This window comes from Bombyx mori, chromosome 19, assembly GCF_030269925.1.
Source record: "Bombyx mori chromosome 19, ASM3026992v2".
Lineage (NCBI taxonomy): Eukaryota > Metazoa > Arthropoda > Insecta > Lepidoptera > Bombycidae > Bombyx > Bombyx mori.
The window spans coordinates 6,384,357-6,409,426 of NC_085125.1; the positions used below are offsets into that span (position 1 = coordinate 6,384,357).

Here is a 25,070-nt window from a genome sequence, read left to right on the forward strand (position 1 = left end):
ACTGCGAATGCTGTTATCAATACGATTATTATATTTCGGTTCGAATATTGTCGGTTTAATTAAAAATATCCCAACCACGTTTTGTGGTTGGTGTGAGAATCAAATCGACACATCAGAATCTCGGAAACAACTCAGTGTGTGATTGGGTAGCCCCTTACCAAAATTCATAGTTCGATTGAGACATCTTAGAATATATATTTTTTCAGAACAATCCTCTAACTGCAGCAAGCTCATATGCCCTTTACTCCTGCGATGGCTATGAATCAGATACAAGTGTACGACTTTGGTCTCCTTGAGCTTGTGTTAATAATTCCCTGTCAGCAGTACTAAGTCAAAATCTACTTTCCAACCAAATGCATTTAATGTAATCACTTCTTTCTTCTGAATCAGTATCTTCGTTGCTGAAGGTCGTGTCTAGTTTGAAATAGAAAACCACTTGATGCACTATGCCTCCCCACGTCTTTTTGTCCTCAGCGGTCCTTATAGTCTCTGTTAGTGGCAGGCCGGTGAGCGTTTTTTTCTAGATCAGACCAGCGGGTAGGTGATCACTTAAGATTCTAATTTATCCGCAGTACTGGTGTTAGGGTATATTGTCAGAAAAACCTCTTGCGAACCAATCGTACATTCCAGCTTAAAGAGAGGCACAGCTGCTCTATCAATGCAATTTAAATCTCAAAAAGGAAACGTGACTTAGTCATTGATGTCTAAGGACTCCAGCTAATGCCAAACATCAACAGAAACGTGAGTTTATTAGCGTAACTTAGGAATTAAGTATTGAAAAAGGTGGAATCATTGTACGAGAATAGCCTCGAACAAAGACTTCACGTTTAAGAGGTACGCAATATTATAAAAGCACAAATTATCATTTTATTATTGAGCAGTGGCAATGCATAAGTAATCAGCTAGTAGCGTAATCTTATCCGACCGGGACGGGGCAACGCAAGGCCGCCGTCGCCCGAAACATGTTTTTTCGGAATCCCCGGATTCACTCTTGGTGCTTTTAAGCCCCTTAAGCACTGGTCACCGTCCTCGTCGAACTCATCGATTACGACGAAAAGTTCGACGAGCGAACTAACCCATAGACCACGCCGACGCCTTCAGCTCTAACACTAGGAGCAGGCTTAGGGACCTCGGTAACCGTACTCGTCGAACTCGACAAAGAGTTCGCCGTGCAACCTAACCCATGAATCAGCTCGCTGAGTTTCTCGCCGGATCTTCTCAGCGGGTCGCGATTCCGATCCGGTAGTAGATTCATTCGCGAAGCAATTGCTCTTGAGTTGTTAGGTCTCCTTCGGAGGCGCTCGGGCAGTTGTTAGCAAATCCCGCCCCTCTTGGCTGAGCCTTTGCTCGCCCACCTGTCCTGGTGAAACTGGAAAGGCCTTCGGGCCACCAGTAAACTATGAATCATAAAAAAAAAAAATATGACCACGCGTGCTTTAATGTCAATCTTTTTAAATCTTATTAAATTTAAATATCAATATCTATTGTTTTTTTAGAGTATCATAGAGGAGTCAAACTGGCTAAAAACATTACAGTGTCAGTGCTGCACCTATCTCTGGACAAAAGATTGAAAACGCATTGGAATCTCGCCAGGAATATCCTTCGAAAATGGCAGGTGTAATAGTTTTGCGAAAAAATAAAGCAATGGTGTTAATAAATTTACGGTAGGCAGCGGCTTGACTCTACCCCTGGCATTGCTGACATTCATGGGCGACGGTAACCACTCACCATCAGGTGGGCCATATACTTGTGTGCCTACAAGGGCAATAAGAAAATAAAAAATAACGGTTCATAGTATGCCACGTTAGTAGTAGCTTAGCTCGCGTTAAGAGTCTTTAAATATCTATCATCAATTTATGGATTCAATTTAAGCGAAGTAATCCAACCCAATATTACCGGGACAACAATAATGACGGGTAAGAATTTTCATTTCGAGCACGGTCCCCGGCGAGACTCATCGCGTCTTCCATCAAGACATTCCACAACTTTTCAGGGAACCCGACAAAAAGTTGAAAGAATTTTTTGTGCGCATTGTGTGAGGATATTGGACGGCCTCTGTGGTTAAATTAAAATATCACTGATGACGAATGACTAAAATGTGAAAAATGTGTTTTTTTTTTTATAACTGATTTTAAAACACAGTTTGGTATTACGGTTAATGTTGAGGGTTTTCAAATTTATATTTTCCACAAGAAATGGGTATTTAAACTTTTTACGACGCCGAAATATAAAAAAAAAAATAGTAATAAATTCTCATACCATTGACTTTGATGAAAATCAGCTTGCTCAGTCCAGCGCCGATATCGTTTCTCGCTTCGCACAGATAATGCCCTTCGCTTTCTTTAGCCACCCGCTCAAAAACTAACGAACCGTTATCTAAAACTCGGGAATTGCCTTCGAACATGAAATCCTTGTATTCGCCGGGTGTATTTCCTGTGAGTACAATCATAGTCAGTTGATGCATTAACCGGAAAAAAAACGTGTGGCATTCGGGAACTGCCGCGGTAAAGCTATTGCATAGCATTTTTTATCAAGTTATGCGATTATAATTCGACATTAAAAATAATAAAATAAGACCACGCTATATTTATAAACATTAACTGTCCCCTTCACACTCATAAGCTAGACAGCGCGAGAGAGAGATGGGCTGACTTTTCATGATGCGCATGCAGTGCGACATCACGCCGCGCGCTTATTCTCAAACACTACACAAGCGCAACGTGTGAATGTGTTGAACGCGAGTTACATGTTAGGCGGAGTGGGGGTGTTAGGTTTTATTTTCGTTACGGAATTTCTTGATTCGGTCGCCACGCTCAAATACCGCGACAAAAGCTATGCAATAGCTTAAAAAAATCACTTAAAGGGCAATATATTGATGATCTCAATTTAGAGGTGTAAAATTAATCTGTGATAGATTAAAAGATCATTAGTCGGGTTGGTTGATGTTTTTTGGCCTTTCAAAATGTTATCGTAAAAAATATATCAATCGACGCCAGCAAAACTAAAATTTATTCAGAAACAAAAGTTTTTAAGGTTTTAATATCACGATGGACACAATGACGTCATCGTCCAGGAATGAGGAATCAATTCTTATACCATTGCGGTAATAGGACAGATCACCTCCACTTAAATCCGAGCAAAACTTTAAAGCTTAAGTCTCAGTATTTCGTTAGCCGATCACATTACCATAATCTTCGACACCGACACCTTAATTCAGATTCATTTTCTGTATTACTATAAATAGGTATATATGTATATATAATTCTCTAATTCTTTGTTACTGACTTCTTTCTTGTTAAAATAGGAACGTTGTTTCTAAAGTTATTGAATTGATAATACTAAAGGCAAGACAAAAAAAGTGGTAAGCAAACAAAAGAGAAAAATGTACTGAAATTTCATTACAGATTTTTTCAATACACATTTTTATGATTAATAATGTTTCTGACCTCTGTCAGAAATATTCAAAACACTAAATTAGCAAATTTTTAACGAAATTTAAACAAAAACAAAGAAAAGAAATACACAATTTGACAAATTTCATTTGGATACTCCACTGGTTTTGGGTTTATACTAAAATGTTTATCTTTTTTAATCTCTATTTTCTTCGTTTTTGTTTAAATTTCGTTAAAAATTTGCTAAATAGTGTTTTGAATTGTAAAAAGTATTTTTATTGTTAAGATAGGATCGCGATTTTTCTGAACGCATTGTCCGAAATTTGTGATGTACAGAGCTGAAACTGACAAAGATAAAACCCTTAAGCACCGTATTTTTCTCTGTTTGTAAATTGATTCTTTTTTATTGTTTAGTAGGAGCTATTAACGAGAATTTAGGCCATAAATAAAAACATTTTGGAAGTTGTAGTCTTTTTCAAAATTCCAAAAAAAGCCATGAAAATGCAATCCAAAAAAATCGAAATCTTGAGTGTTAATAATGTAGGATTGGTAAGAATGGAACGTATGAAAAGAGTGTGAAACGGAGCATTAAGATGTGAGTGAGAGAAAACGGAAAGAAAGGGAGAAGAGAATGACAGACTGAAACATTATTATCTCAAATATAATAAGATTTTGGAACAGTGGAAGTTTTATTTTATGCGCTGCGATCCCTATTCTACAATAATGGAAAATTTCAATAATTTGAAAAAAACTACTTTTAATAGTTGCACAATAATGTTTGATAATTTATATTTACCAACGGCTTTTTTCCATGTGATAGTTGGTTTCGGGTACCCGTCTGCCTGACACTGTAACGTGATGTCTTGTCCGGCTGCCACAGCTATGTCGCTCGGTTCCAATCTCCATCGTGGTGGTACTGTTATGGTAGTGAAATATTTTCAAATTTGATTCGATCGAGTTCGATTCGAATTTTGTAATATTGGTAATTTGTATTTTGGCAATCTTCCTATAACACGGTGGATACGTATCTACAAAGTTCCTCGTTGAACAAAACCGTGTTATATGAGATTAGAAGCCAATACAAAAAGGAGAGTAATTTTTCTGTTTTGTATTTTGTAACTAATAATTGTAATTAATAATAATTATATTTTTAACTATTAAACATAAAAAATAAGCAGCACAATTTAGAATACATATATTGTGTGTTCATAGCGTGCATAATGTAAGTTTTTAAATTATTTTAAACAATATTCTCGTTGTCGTGTTGTAGAAGTATCGTGTTAAAAGAGGGTTTTTGGGAATTTTTCTTTTTGTGTTAGAGTAGAGCAGTGTTGTCAAACACCGTATTATAGGAGGGTTATCTGTATTCGTCAATACTGATAGCTCTTCTAATAGTAAATACTATAGGTTTTGGAACGTCAATAATATAAAACTAACCGTTGACTGTCAGTGGAACGGTGTATCGCTCAGACCCTGCCACGTTAGACGTGATGCAGGTGTAGTTTCCGCTGTGCAGTGACGTCACTTGTTCTATCACAAGCGAAGCGCTGTATTCGTCCATTCTTCGTGTGATAATCCCGCTGGGCGCGTATGGCGATGAGGTAATCGGCTGTCCATTTTTCTCCCAACGAAAAGCGACCGGCAAATCCCCTTCTAAGATTTGGCAAGAAATCGCTGCCCTCATCCCTTCACGAAGCAGGTTCGTCATAGCCGGTATTGGTAGAATTTTTGGTTGAACTGATGGAGCGAGAAAGCATACAGATATTTGAATTAGTTTACTTTATTTTGGTTTTCTATGATATCAAACTCTTTCAAAATCAAGTCGCCTATAAAATGAGGTGTATATAAAAAATATTAATTGGTTTATTATTCCTAATTTTCGAACCTTTAATTAAAGAAATGATTATCTGTAAAAAGTAAAAAAATTCATAAGGTGCTAGATGTTAAATATCTCAAGATTGTAAGAGCGAACATTTTTTTCCGTCGAATAATGAAAAAATTACGGCCATCGCGCCTCAATTGGGGCGGCTCGACGGGCCAAACGAAATAATTCACACAAAATTATTAAGGCCCTAAAAACTTTGTTGCGAAAAAAAATCACGTAGCTCCGTTTAATTTGGCAACCTTGTTACGCGGCGGGTGATTTAATTGACTGAAATTTGCTGGTCTAGATTTTGAGACGTAATTTGCAAGGGATCTTTCGTCTATACTTACTATTATAAAGAGGAAAGATTTGTTTGTTTGTTTGTTTCGAATAGGCTCCGAAACTACAGGACCGATTTGAAAAATTCTTTTTCCATTAGAAGCCGACATTGTCCCTGATGAACATAGGCTACTTTTTTTAAATTTTATTTAATTTTTTTTGGTTTCATGTGTGTTTTAATGTTTCCGAAGCGAAGCGAGGGCGGGTCGCTAGTCTTATATAAAATTGCAGTGCAGTAAAGACCTTGCGGGTAATTTGAATTAATAACATTTCTTGTTCCATATTTGGATATCATACAATACCATTTGACCTCATTTAATTCTCATTTTCACATGCAAGGAATATCGTTATTGTAATAAACTTATATCATCGCTTCAATAGGTATGCTATTCTGCAGTCCTCGTGTTGGAAATTGGTCACCACCTCCCTGATATGTACATTGGTCATCTATACCAAATCCGTGAGGGCTCACAAATCGAGGAAAAGAGGTCTTATACTGGGAGGTAGGTCAGTTAAATAAGGAAATGATACTGCTTACTACTATGGGCAAATGGGGATACGGTATTAACTTAATACTATTTGAATTCATCGTGGCCAAAGGATAAGACGTCCGGTGCATTGGTATGTAGCGGTGCAACGGTGTTCGAATCCCGCAGGCAAGTACCAATATTTCTGATGAAATACGTACTTAACAAATGTTCACGATTGACTTACACGGTGAAGGAATAACACTGTGTAATAAAAATCAAACCCGCAAAAGTATAATTAGCGTAATTACTGGTGGTAGCACGTTTTTTAAGTTCGCACGGGTAGGCACCACCACCCTGGCTATTTCTGCACCCTTTGTACTGTAAAAACGGAAACCTTCGAACTCATGTCTCAAGGTAGGTGGCGGCATTTACTTTGTAGATGTCTATGGTCTCTGGTAACCACTTAACATCTGGTGGGCCGTGACCTCGTCCACCCTACTAAGCAAGAAAAAAAAACTTATTCTAGCTCACCTAATATTTGAACTTCGACATCCCTTCTAGCAGCGTGGCGTTGTCTATTAGAGGCTTTACAGGTGTAGGTCCCAGCGTCTTCTCCTCTTTGAGTTTGTTCTACTATTAGGGTCCCGTTCGGAAATACCTTCTGTCTTCGGTTTAATGGCAGAGTTTGACCATCTGTTGATTAACATTATGATATTTTTCTGGCTAGAGATAAGGTATATTTTTTACCTCTAACTAATTTCGATTTGGGTATTTTACTGAACATTTCTATAAGCATTCACAGTGAAATCTCTTCATTCGCGAGGTATATCTTCCGTAAATATGCCGCGAAACACAAACCGTGAATATGGAAAAGCCCGTTTACAAACGATATTCAGTTGGATGGACCTACATAATGGAATCCTTTTTATCAATGTGTATGTAACGATGTACCGATTAGATACACGAATAAAGCAATCTTTATTAATAAATATCTTTTATTATTAATCAATAAAAAAAAGTATGCAAATAGTGAAAACGCGAATGAAGGAAACGCGAATAAAGAGCTTTTACTGTATTGCAAATTTATTCGCAAAAAAACTAAACACAAAGTCAGTTATTACGAAATTTGACAGAGTTAGCGTAGAATAGTTAGAGTTTGTGACAGAGACTTATAAATAACTAGCCGTACTCGCCCGCTTCGCTGGGCTTTTAAAATTAAAATTATTATTTATTGTCATTATTATTAGGGAATCCAATCCTATCCATTAAGTACATGTATTTTCTACATGGATACCAAGTTTCAAGTCAACCGGTTCAGTAGTTATAACGGAACATCCGTAATAACCACTGTAGATTTATACATTAGTATAGATTCTTTTGAAATGGTTAAACTCTGGATGAGGTTGTGCACTATATTTTTTTAATTAACGGCTTAAATTATACTGGTATGACAAACGACGCGGAACTCTGTAAAGAGTGCGCGAGTAACCGTGCAAATAAAATTTAAACAGTTCCCGAAAAGGCCGAAGTTTGCTTTGAACGAGCCGCGCCGTACGGAGACCGAAACGCCAAATTTTACATTTAAATATTCAAGTTAAACTGGGTCACCAAAAAGATTAAATTTTAATTGGGTTTAGCTCGAAGGATTTTGTCGGTCGCAGTCTTTTTTTTTCATAGTAAATTACTTTTTCATAGTGTTTTTATCCTACCTAAGCCGAGAGCCTTGTGAGGCTATATCAGCGTAACCTTAACTAGTAGGTGAGCTCACGGGGCTCAAACCTGACGACGTTGCTAACACGAACCCTAGTAAGAGCCGTGCTTCGCAAAATCTACCACCGGATCGGAAACGCGACCCACTGAGAAGATCCGGCGAGAAACTCAGTGGGCTGTGCCTGAGGGTTAATTTAATCGTCGAGCCCTTCGTCGCAAGCGACGGGTTCGACGAGAACGATGACCGGTGCTTGAGGTACCTAAAAGCACCGTTAGTGGATCGGGAGGATCCGAAATGATGTGAAAATAACTGTGTAAGTACAACGCGTCTTACTACTTTCTATCATTCTTGTTCATTTACCTTTATTTTTAAATAAAATATCTAAATTAGGTCAATGTCTTTTTAATCTTGTTCCAAAAGCAACGTCAGTTTTTTCTACCACATGTAACATTTAATACTGTCCTCTACCTTATTTTAAACATTAATATAGTAGTATTTTTAAAATTAGCTCATTTAAAATTGACTTTGATATAATCCTTTAAAAAAACAAAATTGTCTTCGAAAAGAAAATTTACTAAATTATCATAGCATTTAGAACATGAAGAAAGAGACGATGAGGAAATAATCAACCAAATAAAGATCCGGACAACAAAAGCCGTTTTTTTTAAGAATATTTACGGTAAGTATGTTATATTTTTAATATTAAACTACCTTACCCTTTGACGTGCACACACAATTCCAATTAATGTGTTGTCAATATGAATTAATAGCGTTATAACTCAATTTTTTTTTCGAAGCCCATGTGGCGCACTCAATGTTGCAAAAGTGTACACATATATCAAATTCCTTGGAACATAATTAGCCCTTATTTTATAGGAAACCCCAATCCGATATTTTATTCATGAAATAATAAAAAAAACACTTCTTTTTTACCTTTTTCATAAAAGCTATCGACAAAGATATCAGAAACCTGAGGTCAGCTTAATGAGGGAACACTGTAAAAAGATAAGGCAGTCATTTGAAAAGGGTCGGGGGAATGAAGAGAGAAATTGCGGGGGAGTGTTCGAATACCTTTAATTCTCTCACACCAAATTATTCGGAGTGAGAACGGTCTATGATTTATCAATTTTCATGATTAAATCTACTCGAAGAATATTCCTTTTTCGATTTAAGGGAAATCTTTTAGGCCTTCCTTGTTTGGAGCTAGTGACGGATTTAGTTTTGAAAATACTTTGAGATAGCTTTTAATAAACTGTGGTTTAGTTTGTTTGATAAAAATATTTTTACGTAACTAATTGGAATACTGGAAAATGAATTAGGTTCATCTGGAAATACGTGATCGCACGAACGCCCAGATAAAACTTCAGTATGATATCATAAACAAAATTTTACTTTTGATACTTTTTTTTTTTTTTTATTGCTTAGATGTATGGACGAGCTCACAGCCCACCTGATGTTAAGTGGTTACTGGAGCCCATAGACATCTACAACGTAAATGCGCCACCCACCTCGAGATATAAGTTCTAAGGTCTCAGTATAGTTACAACGGCTACCCCACCCTTCGAACCGAAACGCATTACTGCTTCACGGCGGAAATAGGCGGGGTGGTGGTACCTACCCGTGCGGACTCCCAAGAGGTCCTACCACCAGTGATTACGCAAATTATAATTTTGCGGGTTTGATTTTTATTACACGATGTTATTCCTTCACCGTGGAAGTCAATCGTGAACATTTGTCGAGTACATATTTCATTACAAAAATTGGTACCCGCCTGCGGGATTCGAACACCGGTGCATCGCTTCATACAAATGCACCGGACGTCTTATCCTTTAGGCCACGACGACTTCAACTAACATCAAGTATGGAGCAAAGAGGAGGAGAGCGATGAATAACCGAGATTCGTCTTTAATTGGATGTGGTGAACGTGTATTAGATTGTGAGGCGCAATCTTCTCTCCGGCTTCGATATTACCGAGCCGAGATGAAACGCAAACATATTTTCACGAAATATGCCGATATCTATAGACATGTATCTTGGTTACCTTTTATACGTTAAATAAAGAAAAAAAGTACGTTGTGTACTTTAACAGTCGGCATCGGTTTGGCTTTGTCCCTGGTACTTTATATGTTCATGAGCGACGCTGACTACTTATCATCTGGTGAGTCGTATGCTCACATGTCTACAAAGATAATAAAAAAGACAATCATCTGTTCAACAACTCATTATTAAAGTTCTGCTTACGAGGTCTTTTACGAATTATTTGAAGGTATATTTTCTTTATTTCGTTCTTTGTTTTAGGTAATTTTGAGGCATTATAATATAAATATAAATTAAATAAATTAATTATAATTACATTATAAACACTTAACATGATTTTGTTTTTTGTAGTGGCAATATACTAATTACGTATACCTAAGCTAAGTATAAGTTAAGAAGGAAATTGTAGGAAGAACACGCTTAATATTAGTGTTTTCAGATATTTTTAGCCTCTGGTAATAAATAAAGCTCGTGCACGACAGGATTTGAAAAAATACAAAACAATGTATCATCCGCATAGATAGAGAAGTAAAAATTTACTACAGCTTAATTCAAATAACTTTTATTTTTAATTTATATCACAATACTTTTACGGTTATGTTACTTATTGTGATTAGGTATATTATTTTCAACGTTTCGGAGACTTTACAAGTACAGTTTTGGCTGGAGATGGTATTCGTCATCTGCATACTGTGCTAACTACCATATACTAGACGATGACCTAGCTTTGCTCGGTTTTTTTTTTTGATAACGCCATCTTGTTGTTTCTTTAAAGCGGTTAGTTGCCCTCGATTAAGAAAAATAGTATTATTATTCGCCAATAGATGTCGGGAAGAGTTGATTATTGAAAACACGAATAAAACAACATTTTCTGAAAATAAATCGTAGCTAGATCGATTTATCGCCCCCGAAATCCCCTGTATACAAAATTTTATGAAAATCGTTAGCGCCGTTTCCGAGATTCAGATTATACACATATATAAACATATATAACGGCCGTCTGGTGTAGTGGTAAGTGACATGGTCACTACACAAGGGGGTCGCGGGTTCGAATCCCGCCAATGGAAGATATTTGTATGATAAATATAAATGTCTTTTCCAGGGTTATGGATGTCTATTAAATATATGTATGTGTATAATAAAAATCTTACATTTATATCCGTTATCTGGTACCTGTAACACAAGTTCTTTACGAACTTATCACGGGACCAGTTAACGTGGCGTGATTGTTAGTAAATTAAAATTAATTTATTTATTTATTATATTAATAAACAAGAATTGCTCGTTTAAAGGTACAAGATAAGATTTACGAACTACCTGACATTATATCTGAAATTAAAGAATATAAAAGCGTAAATATACTTTTAATTACATATACGTCTCACGAAAACCGAAAACAATTCTAAGTCGAATATCGTTGGTGTGTTCTGAAAGGTTTTATTTAGATTATATTTCTAACAGAGAGCGAGCGAGAAAGAACGAAATGGAACCAAAGTACAGACTAAAGCTAAGTCACTCAATTCCAAATAAACAACGTAGCAATATCGGGGTGTTTATATTTTTACATAACGCCGTCGGAGTGGAACAAGTAAATAAAAAACGTGATTCACGAAGTGTGCTTGCCACGTAAATGTGGTTGGTAATGTGTAACAAAAAATGTAATACTGAATGGTTCGATGGTTATTTTTGGTTGAAAGAATAAAGTATATATTAAAAATGGGATGCTTTAAATGTTTTTCATTAAAATTGTCACGTAGGTATTTCACTGTATCTTTTGAATGGCACGTACGGTCAAAAAAAGCTGGTGAGTTTATTTATTTATTTTTTATTGCTTAGATGGGTGGACGAGGTCACAGCCTCATACATGCATTTTCTATGTAGATACCAAGTTTCAAGTCAATCGGATGCATGGTTCAGTAGTTATAACGGAACATCCGTAAAAACCACTGTAGATTTATTTATTAGTGTAGATAAGGATAGTCACACTAAGTTCTTAGTATGAAATTATCAAAAAACACAAACTAAAACCGCCAATTTCGCATTAACTAAAACAGGTGTGTGTTACGTACAGAGTCGTTCTTTTAATAAGTTAACGATGTATTTCTTGTGACCTCTCTCTCTCTAGTTCAGCGAAGGACCTGTTGCTACATGAAAGATGAAGTAACTCGGCGAACTCCCTCGGGTCCTAATTCGATATTGTTTGACTAAAGTGTCGTTTGTTTCATCGAGTACGTCCTATCTTATTTTCGGAGTCGGCCTTCGGTCGTTTCGTCGCGAAATTGATAGGTTTTATTTCGTTAAGACATCTCACTTATCAGATTAATGTCGAGCGCACTTTACTGTAGCACCTTTAAATTATGCGCTGGGGATATATATATATATATATATTATTGCTTAGATGTGTGGACGAGCTCACAGCCCACCTGGTGTTAAGTGGTTACTGGAGCCCATAGACATCTACAACGTAAATGCGCCACACACTTTGAGATATAGTTCTAAGGTCTCAGTATAGTCACAACGGCTACCCCACCCTTCAAACCGAAACGCATTACTGCTTCACGGGAAAAATAGGCGGGGCGGTGGTACCTACCCGTGCGGACTCACAAAAGATCCTACCACCAGTAAAAATAAGTATTCATTATCCCCAGTAAATCCATACTCATAAGCAATGTTTGTAAGTACAAACGTTGCTTATTAGTATGGATTTACCACGTACTAGTGGTAAATGATTGATAAAAATAGCGATAGAATTTTCCTATTGTTTGTTTAAATTATACCATATTTTTAGTTCGTGAAGCAGTCATGACTTTTCCACCCTTAAGACCTTGGGAAAGTCGTTATACAATTTAGTTGTAATTTCGTCAAATGTCTCGAGGAGGGTGGCCGTAAACTATTTAAAAGCAGTTGGCCCCTGAGCTCGTTCATTTACTTAAGCAAAAAAATTAATAGCTCCCATGATGTAGGAGTACGCATCATCACAATATTGTGGTAACACCGATGCTTATTTATGAGCGCGTTCAGGCTAAAAAAGCTGCCATTTCAATTAAATTTAACTCATGACTACGATGTCTTGGTGAATCATGTTGTCTCAAAGCGAATTACGAATAAATAGAGGTATGTTTAACAAGATCGAAAACAATTTGTATGTATCTATGTATATATTTGTTTTGGCAATGTAATTAAAACCTAGTGTTCATTTTACTCATGTCTACTATAATTCTTTAAATTATCGCCATGTTAATGTTAAGAAGTGGAAATTCTAGAATCTTTCACTTCATCATCGAGGGTTAACTGGAAGAGAATGCCTGCATGGCGTTAAGTTCACGTTTGTACAATATTTTTGTGCAATAAAGAATTTTCATTCATTCATTCATTCAATTTTCTCATATTATGTGAAAAATGATGGGATTAATTACGTGGTGGCATTTCGATTCCGAGACGCGTCGCAATACGTGCACGAATGAAATTATTTCAATTTCTTTTATAATCACATTCCAGCTTTGAACTGTTTGCCTTGATCACAACGACTTCATTTATTTTTACGGTTTTCACTTTCGACGTTTACTATAATAGTTCAATTAATGGTTTAACATTAGGTACGTGTGATTGGAAAAAGTCTATTTAGATTTGCCTAATGTTTCTATCTCTAAAACAAGTAACGCTATCTTCCTGTTCGTTCTTTTAAATGTTTACTTGGTATTAAATAAGTTTTAAGAGTATGAGTGTACAAGTAATAGAACAGTCACAAGCGAACGATTTGATTCTAATGCCATATTATATAATATTTGGTTTTCTAGACAGTTTCCTTAATTTTTTTTGCAAACTTTTCCACTGGCTTTAATCAAGTTCTATATTAAGTATCTAGTATGTAGAATGTAAGTGGCATATAATTCATTTTAGAGGAATATAAAGGAAAGTTTGTAAATTAATTTTTAAATTTGTAAATAGTTCTTGCATAGTTTTTCCAAGTACTAATTATGTCTGCTTGTTTTGGGGTCTATCTAATCTGGTTTTGATTAAGAACTGAATCCCTGAACTTGTCTGTTATGTTGTCATCATCATCATCATCATCATCATTCTTTCCTATTACCCTCTGTTGGGGTGTAGGGCTCGAATCAAATCCTTCCATTTACATCGGTCTTGGGAAGTCTGTTCTAGCACCTCCCACGTCATGGACAAGACACCTAGCTCCTGCTCCACCGAGCGACGCCAAGTTGTATGACAACAACTATAGATTACCTTAATAAAGAAACATATTTACCTCTCTCCCAGCCTATGGACTCTATGGGATATCCAGCGACAGGGCATTTCATATGTAAGTCTGTTCCAGCGACAGCTGTCACTTTAGGCATCTCACGTATGTAAGGTAGTCCGTAGACGTTCACTCTGGCTGCATGAGAAGTTTTTCCCGCGGTATTTGACGCAACACACGCATACTCGCCGCCATCTTGCTCTGTTACGCGGCTGATGTTAAGATGGCTGACAACATCGTCTTGAAGCGTAACGTGTTGACCTACGACGAACCTGCGAGAAAATAATTGATTCCAAATTATTTGTTGCAGTGGTACCTACTATATGAAAAGTATTAAGGTATCATCTTCGAAAAAATTTTGGAGGAAACTAATGCTGGTCACAATATAACATAGAAAGCACAAGTACATATGCTTAGCCTATATTCCTATATTAACTAATTAATGAACATTGTTTTATGCTTGTGTTCCTTAAAATTTATGTATAAAAAGCCGTAAAAATATCTGATTGCAGCTTTTGGGTCTCTAGGATGATTTTCACTCTGTATTTACACTCTGTACATATTTCATGTAGATGTTGTTTTTTTCTCATATCTATTTTATCGATTAATAGAGAAACACGATCAAGCTTCATTTGTCAAAATATTCAATTCGATTAATCGATATGATATATCGTTAAATTATAAATAAATAAAAACAATTGAAATTACTGTTTGAGTAGTGACTATGGTACTACAACAGTTTTCAATGTCACTTATGACTTGAAAACTACATAATATTGTTAATTTATCATCATCATCATCAGCCTTTATCTTTTTTTTAATTTATCAGGATCAGAAAATAAAAGGAAATGCTTATAATATATTTTTATTAAAGCTCACTTCATACTAACCTAGAATTGGTTGGTATCGGAAAGCCGTCCAGTAACCAAGTGAACTGTGGTGGCGGATGTCCCATGGCCACGCACTTGAGTGACACGCTCGGACCAGGCTGAAGAGTCTGCTCCGAAAACCAGTACACCAGTTCCGGTTTGGATTCTATATAAAATAAAAGTAAATACACTTTTCCGAAAACCAGTATACCAGTTCCGGTTTGGATTCTATATAAAAAAAATACACTTTTCACATGAAGTAAATATTTTAGTTGACAGTAAAGGTATAAATTTTGATTGCACCTATCACTATTTTCTTGCACTACCTTTCGTTGACTGATAGAGAATGCCTTGGGCATTAAGTCCGCCAGTGTAAATTTTACATGAATTGTCCGTGGTTAAAAAAGTCGTGGTTGAAGAAATCCGTGATTGAAGAAGTCCGTTGACTTAAGGAGGCTCGGGTTCGATTCCCGGTATCGGAACCACGCTCTGCTACCATGTTGAGGTTTTCAATGAAAGGAGACCAGTAGTGTTCTTAGACAGTTATACTGACGGAAAAAGGAAGAAGGAACCATGACAGACATTTTTAAAAAAGTGACCATAGTTTTTTTTTTTTTTTTGGTACATGACCATAGGTTAATATAAATCAGTATTATAAAATTACCATAGATTGCAACAATAAATAAATAAATAAAGTAATCAATCCTTATTATGACAGTCAGTGATGACAGTCAATAATGTAAGCCGATCTCTCGAATAGTTACTGTTTTCGTATTCACAGACGACTATGATATAATAATATAATACACCACCACAACAATAAAAAAAAAAAAACACGAAATTAAACTGTAAAAATTGTTTTTTAAATTATGTCTAGAATTCGCTAGAACCGAAGAAAATACTATAATTAACTTTAAGATTAAACAACCACTTATAATAATTAAGTATCAACCGTGAACTGTGTTCATGCGCTATACGTTTGTACAATAGACGGCATACATCGTGTCAGACTGCGGTCTGTGGTTCGCATAAGTGTTGTACCACAAATCATGTCACCCTATCAACTGAAGCAAATTAAATTCCACTACGATATGCCAATAATGTAGAACATTAAAATGATGTAAAGTACAGAAGGAAACAATCTTTTTAAGCTATTGCATAGCTTTTATCGCGGGCTTTGAGCGCGGCGACCGAATCAAGAAATTCCGTAACAAAAATAAAACCTAACACCTCCCACTTCGCTTAACATGTAGCTTGCGTTCAACACATTCACACGTTGCGCGTATGTAGTGTTTGTGACTGAGCGCGCGGCGTGACGTCGCACTCCATGCGCATCGTGAAAAGTCTGCCCATCTTTCTCTCGTGCGGTCTAGGTTTTGAGTGTGAAGGGGACAGTTAAAGTTTTTCTTTTTTAAATGTTTATAAATATAGCGTGGTCTATTTTATTATTATTGTTTTAATATTAAATTATGATTGTCTAATTATAATTGCATAAGTTGATAAAAAATGCTATGCAATAACTTTACCGCGGCAGTCCCCGAGTGCCGAAGTCTTATATTTTAACAGTGGTACCCGCCGGTCAAGCTTCGTTAATATTCGCACGAAATGCGACCATTTGCTAAAATGCCTAACACGCCAGATGTATTCGTATAGCCCTTCCGTTGATGGCGTGATGTAAAAAACCTTCCTTGAAGCTTAACAGTACGGATATACTTATAACAACAAATAAACAAAACGACGACTCGGTTTTGCAGTAGTTAGTGGGTCTGAATGTTACGCCGAGGGTCTGACTGACTATTCTCGTATTTGGCAAACATTTGTGTAATGTACAAGTTCGTTTTCTCTTTCTCTGGGTGTTTATTATTTATATATGTATATATTTAAACATCTATATATGCATATATTTATATAAGTATGTATGTCAGTCTCTGGTACCAATAAAATACGGGGTATCCTGGTTTGGAGTCGGATGACCGAGCGTGATTTGTTCCCAGTTATTATTTAAAGTTAAAAATATTTACTTTCATATGTTCATCGGAAGATTATTGGTACTGTTTAAATACTGAGTAAATAACACTTATTCTGTCTATTCCTGTTGTAAAACAGTTAAGTTCCGGCTTGAAAAGTAGGATAAGCGATACGTAATAAAATTTGGGGTTCGATTTCGTGACGCTAATAAAATATGACAAACAAACTTGCCCTGCGTGATGCTTACGTTATGACACTTAAAATAAAGGGTGTCCTATTTTTTTTAGCAAATTTAAATAATAATACATATTTAATTTCCCAGATATTTTAACTGTCTTATATGTTATTTTTGTTATTATACTTGTAGGCAGACGAGCATACGACCCACCTGATGGTGCGTGGTTACATTCGCCCATGGACGTCAGCAATGCCAGGGTAGAACTAAGCCGCTGCCTACTGTTTTCTCTTTTCTTATTTTCACGCTTTTCTAGATATTTAAACTGTCCTATATGCAAATATTAGAACGACAACTAAGTTTATAATATAACTTAATTTTAAAAATAAAATCCGTATAAATGACAACCCTACATGAGCATTTCTGAATGCCTCAAATCGAGATCAGAGTTTTGATATCATTAATTCTGTAAAAATATTATATTTTCATTTGACTGTAAATTACGCAAAGTCATAATTTGGATAAAACTTATTTCCACTTATTTAATAACGAAAAAGTTTCCAAATTCAATTTTTTGTTCCGAAGTAATTCACCAAGTTGACTTTAACGAATTTAATTAGCTAAAGAGATTTCCCAAATGGCTCTTGTTACACCATCGCGAAAATGGAACCGTGAGATTATTGTTTGACCTTTATTTGAGATGATAATAGCTTAGGCATTATTTAATACACGTTAGCGGAATTTATCAATGGTACAGTTTTGACGGAATTGTTTCTTGAAATAAAACAAAAGATAGTAGCTTAGTTACATTACATAGCGTGTAAAATTAAAAATACATTGTTTACTGCATCATTTTACATCAAGCATAGAATAGGATTTTTATTTTTATTTTGCAGCGATGATATTTTTTTAATTTAATTATCTATGCTACAAGAAGCGTAGCAACACACGCAGTAAGCTTTTCACGATTTTGCATTGCTTACATGGGATGGAGAAAGTGCGTAAAATAAAAAATATCATGGAATAGATTTAAATTATTTAGTAAAATTATGGTCTTTTGCATTTGGGGTAGTGCGTATTGTAAGCCCGCACTGGTGGGTATAACTATTGTGTCAATTTCTGATGCAAAGCAATCCTATGTTCTGGTTTAAAAGGTGTCACTTCCACAGTGCCAATGAGTATTCGACGTCATATCTCAAAATGGATGACGTTATTGACGTTGTAATGTCTAAAGACCTCGGTAACAACGTACATATATAGAATTTAAGCTTTGCAGAAGCGAATCTATATATTAATACGTGAAGCAAAAACTTTGTATCCCTTTTTACGAAAATTGCGAGGACGGAGGAGTATGAAATTTTCCACACTTATAGAGAATATAGAGAAGAAGTGCACAATGCTAATATTTTTTTAAAATAATGCATAAAAAATACATTAAATCAATAAAGAAAACATTACACACACTACATACCATGTATTTGACGCACACACGCATGCATACTACTTATTTATTGTCAAACTTTTGTTCTTGACGTCTGTGGTCAAATTGAGAATAGATTAAATATTGTTTGTGTCTATTAATATTTTTCTATAGTGTAGTCTTGGCGAAATTTGTGATTATAGAAGTATAATAGTCTTTGAAAATAGAATCATAATAGTGTACAAGTTTACAATTACAATTAATTATAGTTGAATTTCGACTACTGCGGGACCACTAGTTCCTATAAATTTCACAATGTGCTTATATATGTATATTTCTTAAAGATTTATTTTTGCATCGCAGCAAAAGTCAGAATCTTTCATTACCAATGCTACTTTTGCTTGGCTAGATTATTATAAAGTTATAATTTTAACATAACTTTTAATGAAATGAGGTTCTATTATTGCGGGAAAAGGGAATCGTGTATGCTAAAATAGCCTCATATTTCTAAAATAGCAAGACTTCCTTTTTAAATTTATTTTATGCACTGTATCGTTTCTCCGTGTCCACGCATATTATGTAACTCATATTAGCAGAGATAGCTGAAGCATCGTATTTCGGATATTCCTCAAATAGTACTTATTCTAGAACTTTTCTGACAAGTCCAGAACAAATGATGATATTGATGGCTTGCGAACGCACCGAGTCCGTTCAACGAATAAATATTCAATTTATAGTCTACTAGAAGATTGAGGGCGCGAGATTTTTTGTTTATGTTGGGAATGGAGCTCGTATAGGTAACTGTACACGGTAAATGAAGTGATGAAGATTAAGTAGCACGTAAACTAGTGAAATTAATAAAAAAAACAATAAAGAAATTGCGTAATTAGATGATATCGGAAGGAAAATTTTATTTGAATACATTTCCATTAGATTTCAATGTATTTTAAAGATATATTGAAAAAATTTTAGATGAATCCCAAACAACTCTAGTTTATCTGTGTACATATACAGTTTATCAAAATTTATTAAATCAAAATGCAAAGTAGTTCAACAACCTAAAAGTGCATATTATTAGGACTTTTTGGCGGGAACGCGAGGAGTGAAGTTGTGTGATTTGTTTTATTTTGTCTATTTAGTGTTTCTTCAGGTTTAAATGTGTAATAACGGTGGTTTATTAACTGTTTAATATCTGTGAAAGTGCACAAATGTGGGAAAAAGAAACGAAGCCGCTGGACGTAACTTCTCGGGATCCTCCAAAAAGTCCACTGAAAAAATCTTAGTAAATGACCACCATTTTACTGAGATTATATTTCATCCCATATCATCTCATCTCATTTCATTTAATTTCATCCCAGTTGATTAATGTCTCAAATTAATTCCTTCATTTCAATCCATAATATCATTTTTCATAAAAATATGAATATAAATTAAAATACAGAAATGACTTAAAGGTCTTAGTTACAAGGTCATAAAATCCCTTAAAAAAAAACATATTATCCGCAGCACGCTTCGTCAGTATAGTTTATCTGTGTCACGTATATATATGTCACCCTAATTAATAAGGCTGCCCGTACGCGATGCCGTTACCCATAAAAATACAAATTGGAACGCGCTATTTTACGAGCAAACCCGGGTCTCGATGTATCCGGATCGCACAAAGGTAGTAATGGTCCATCCCTTAATTAAAAGTCCACAATAAATTGTAGCCTCCACTAGGTGATTGTCGAGCGGGGATTTCAAATAAGCATACCTATGTATTTTAAATTTATTACATTATTAAAATTAATTTTGTGTTAGTATGTCTCGATTAAAAAATATTAATTTTCTTTTTTTTTTAAAGATATTGCGGCTCTGCGTGCATTTGGATAACTTTCGGATTCAAAAGCATAAGGTCGGATGTAATGCTGTCTTTCATGTGTTTGGAGTGACGTTACTTATACTCATTCAGAAACTATCTACCTGATTCCATCATACCCAATCCATTTCTTTGTACTTTTGTACATTGCTTAGATGAGTGAATGAGATCATTGCACACCTGGTGTTTAGTGTTTACTGGATCCTATAGACAACGTAAATGCCCTGACCTTGAGAGACTAGTTCCAAGTCTCAGTTTTGTAGTACGACGTTTATTCAAACCTTCAAAGCGAAACGCATTAATGCTTCACCGCAGAAACAGGCAGGGTGGTGGTACCTACCTGTGTTAGCCAACAAAGCGCTCACTTTTTGCTGATGTTAGGGTGTTTTGTTTACTGTTGGTACCAGGAATGTCAGGCCTGTTATTATACCGTTGCTATCGTCCCAAACCCTTTCTTAACCTCATTTAAAGAGGGACAGATCATTATGACCAGACTGTGTATCATGTGTGCATATTATGTGCGATCAATATGTGCCTTAACATTTTGAATAACAGAACTGATTATTTTCAATCGAAATAGATACTAGCAATATCGCCCAATTATAATCTATACTAATCGGTTTTTAAAATTGACACCTACGGTTTTGTTGTGTTAGAATATAAAAAATCTATTTCTTTTTTTTGGGTAGCGCAGAAAACAAACCGAATCCCTCAACTGGATTATTTGTACAGGGTCGCCGTCTGCTAAGGAGTGTTCCCTTTTGTGTTTGTATTCCTTCTCCAATTACTACAGTTTTGTAAAAGTAATGGGGGAAAAAATCATCATTCAGGAGTTATTGTCAACCCAATTTCTATGAAGATAACGAATGAATGTAGGTGAATTATCTTTATATGTTTACCAGCAGAAAAATTCTGAGAACCAATAGTTTTGTCACTGTTTTATTTCTATAAGAAAGTGGAAAACAAAGTAAGCAAACATTAAGGAAGCCAAGATAAGGCGTAAGACATACTTTGGATTGTTATTCAAAGAAACGTCTAGTATAAGCTAGAAGTCATTCCTCTTTGTCTAGTCTGGCTTGTTCCCCGGGAACAAATGAGCCTTGTTAGCAAAAGGTCAGCCACTTGTTTAATTCGTTAAGTGCGTTAAATTCGTCTTAAAATTTATCGATTCCATGTTTATGCACCCTTCTAGCGCGATTCCATCGATATACCTCTTTATAGCTCATAAATAATAATAAAAGTATATTGAAGCTATTAATGACGTCATTCCCGGGAAGTGAGATCGGAACATAAAAAAAATCGACCGTTTAAGTGGTCGGGAGTACGTCACGCTTCTACTTATACTGAACCTCTGAAGAGCAGCGACACCAAATAGCGGGGAACGAATTAATAATGAAACAAAGCGGCTTATATTACGTGAGAGGCGTGCGCAAAAACGACCTTACGAGCTGCGAGATAGGATCTTAATTGGAAAATTTGCGGCTTAGTATTTAGTACAGCGGTTGGATGCGCCCACGGCAGGCGTGCCAGCCTCACTGGAGCTCTTTGTTTGAACTGAAGAGCTGACTCTAATAGCTTGCAGCGGATCCGCGTTTAAAATGAACTTTTAAATATTTTATGAAGAAGCCACAGGGCACAGGACGAATAAAAGTTGGAAATTTGCATAGCACATACGAAATTACGTAACATATATCACACAGTCGCCGTGTTACTATCTGCATAATAATATGATGTTACCGAAATTTACTTTTAAGAATAATACTGTTTAGTAGAAAATCTAACTAACGCTTTCCTTTATTTTAATTTCGAAATGGTGGAACTTTCTCAGAATTTAATAGAAAAAGTTTCGATCAATCATATAATGCACTTTCTTCTTCTTGTGTCTCCATCTTATGCCACTAGGTGGGTTCGACATTAAAATGCACTTTCATATTTTAATAAGATCCGAACTAATTTAGATTTTTTCTGAATAAAGTGATGTAGCTAACATAGAACACAAGATATGGTATATGACAGATGCTGGAATCTCGCTAACAACATTTTCAAGATAAGCTTGCTTAAATATAGAGTTCTGAATAAAGTTTGGACCGTCGCGTCGGTCTACCAAGCAATATCACCCGCTCGGTGGATGACCTTCTCTTTGTCATTAATCACTGAAGTGCATCTTAGTCTCGTTTTTGTTAAAATTATTACGCTGAGGAAAATTTGCAACATTTCATTTTTAAGTTGAGGTTATTTTCTTGTAAGTTATAATATTGATTGTGTGTTTTTAAAACGGCTCGTGTACGAAACCATCACCGTCGTGAGTTTTTTAAATTATTGGGCATTACCAGAGAAACGGTAACGATTTTTAGAAATAAGCCGGTTTATTCGTGGGTCACAGTTTGAAACTTTACTTAGTATTTATGACAATACCGGGAGCTATCGTACGATGTTACGTTGTGTGGGAAAGTTGTGTTACAAATGGTTACACTAATCTAAACCCGTAATTTAACTTATTTAACTGTTAGGTAATTTAAACTTGAGAAATTCTGTTATTTTCTAAATAATTTCGTTACACGGCCTTGTGAATAAAGTTTTGTAAGCTACATATTTCGAATGTTATTTCGTAAGAGCTTTAAAGAAGTTTTTAAGGGAGGTACTTCAATCGTGAATTTTAAGATTAAAAACACCGTTATTTAATATTCAAATTAATTATATATTCAGTGAAGCTAAATCAGACTGTCGAAATGAGTTACAAAACTTTATTTCGGGAACGCAGTTTTGCTTCTTGGTATTCACCACGCAGGCAGGATAAAAATTGTTATTGTTGTATTTTCTTCGATTTTTGCGAATCACAAACATAATTAAAACTACTTTTATAACACTATATTCCAATGTCGACAAGCAACACCTTACCCACTCACTGTTCTCAAGAGATTGACCCGCAACTACCATAGAAATGACCATAACCATAAACAAAACCCACTGAGTTTCTCGCCGGATCTTCTGAGTGGGACGCGATTCCGATCCGGTGCTATATTCAGCAAAGCACTGTTCTTGTTAGGGCTAGTGTTAGTAAGCTCTCTCAGGTTGAGCCCAAGCGTTTACCTACCGGTCCGTGAGTAGCTCTCAAGCTACCAGAGATACCGTAGATATTCGGTAGGGAAAAAACCCACCTTAGTCGTCTGTGACCACGAAAACTGTAAAGATTTTTTTATTTATTGCCTTTGTAGGCAGACGAGCATACGGCCCACCTGATGGTAAGTGGTCACCGTCGCTCATGGACGTCAGCAACGTCAGGGGCAGAGCCGAGCCGCTGCCTACCATAAAGTACTCTCCGCAAGCCTCGTTTGAAGTATTCGAAATGTCGAGGAAATAAAACGGATGGACAATAATTAACGGGAGATTGAAAGAGTTTTAATTAATGTTTAATTGTCTTTTACAGTATACCTCTAACTCCTGTAAAGTTCCAGTCTGTGTCGTGTGTGTGGGTGCTACGAGCGTAAGGAGCACGTCTTGAGCGGTTTCCAACTGCCCGCGACCTCTCCGACACTGAAAACAATACTATATGTTTAAAATTCTTTTTTTATTGCTTAGATGGGCGGACGAGCTCACAGCCCACCTGGTGTTAAGTGGTTACTGGAGCCAATACACATCTACAACGTAAATGCGCCACCCACCTTGAGATATACGTTTTAAGGTCTCAGTATAGTTACAACGGCTGCTCCAACCTTCAAACAAATTCAAATTCAAAATCATTCATTTCAACTTAGATGTCAGTATAACACACTTGTTGAATGTCAAAATATAAATAACAGTGTTAACTCTACCACCGGTTCCAAAAAAAGTCACAGTCCTGAGAAGAACCGGCGAAACAAACTCAGCGGGGTTTTTTTTTGTTTGTTCTCAATTTTTTCTTTTTTTTTTTTTAAATAAGTAAAATATTTGCAATAAACTTAAAAACAAGTCAAAAATTTTTTTTTTTTTTTTTTAGTAATAATGAAAAATGAAAAGGCCAGGAGCGAACGCCTCATTCCCGAGGATTCAAACCGAAACGCAGTACTGCTTCACGACAGAAATAGGCAGGGTGGTGGTGCCTACCCGTGCGGACTACAAGAGGCTTTACCACCAGTAAAAGGTTCTGTACCATGTCACTAACTTCTAAATGAGTTGACCAATTTCGATGACATTATTTATGTATATTTGAAGGTCTGGATTATTTAGATTTGTGTTTGGTAACGATAATGTAATTCTAAGGAATTTACACATAACGAAAACAGTTATCCTAAAACTTCGCGTTAATAAAAAAAGCCTCCGTCGAAATAAATCTAAATGAAAAAAGAAACTTCTTGGATGTTTGATGAGAAAAAAGTTATCCAATCAATTTGGTTAATTAGAACTTCGCGCCGCGACCGGTTTCACTAACTTTGATAGGGCTCTGAATGGATATAGTAAACAATTAATTGTTCATAGTATATTAATATACTGCAAAAATTAAACTTTGGAGTACACTCAAGAGCTTAGAGCTACATTACTGTGATGTGAAGCACTCAAAGTTACGAAATTTACACTTTTTAAAAGTTTTATTAAAAACGTTATCAAACCCTGAATTTTCCAAAAAAAAACCGGAGAAACTAGTAATTGTTTATGCATATGTGTATTTTTGTATTTATTATATTTGGTTATCTCCCTCCCGACCTTCTGAGCGTTACGACATGTCTTTTTTCAGACGA

General features: G+C 35.8%; 1 protein-coding gene across 4 annotated transcripts in view; it reads right to left on the reverse strand.

Moving 5' to 3' along the window:
• LOC101743862 (cell adhesion molecule Dscam2) overlaps positions 1-25,070 on the reverse strand; it is a 220,631-nt gene that overhangs the window by 34,327 nt on the left and 161,234 nt on the right. For all 4 annotated transcript variants that reach the window (XM_062673973.1, XM_038017526.2, XM_038017525.2 and 1 more), the window contains exons 10-16: positions 23,788-23,889; positions 14,956-15,100; positions 14,075-14,337; positions 6,597-6,758; positions 4,830-5,129; positions 4,189-4,308; positions 2,260-2,433 (exon numbers count right to left, since the gene is read on the reverse strand). In XM_062673973.1, coding sequence (XP_062529957.1) covers positions 2,260-2,433; positions 4,189-4,308; positions 4,830-5,129; positions 6,597-6,758; positions 14,075-14,337; positions 14,956-15,100; positions 23,788-23,889 — 1,266 coding nt within the window. The remainder of the gene's footprint in view (positions 1-2,259; positions 2,434-4,188; positions 4,309-4,829; positions 5,130-6,596; positions 6,759-14,074; positions 14,338-14,955; positions 15,101-23,787; positions 23,890-25,070) is intronic.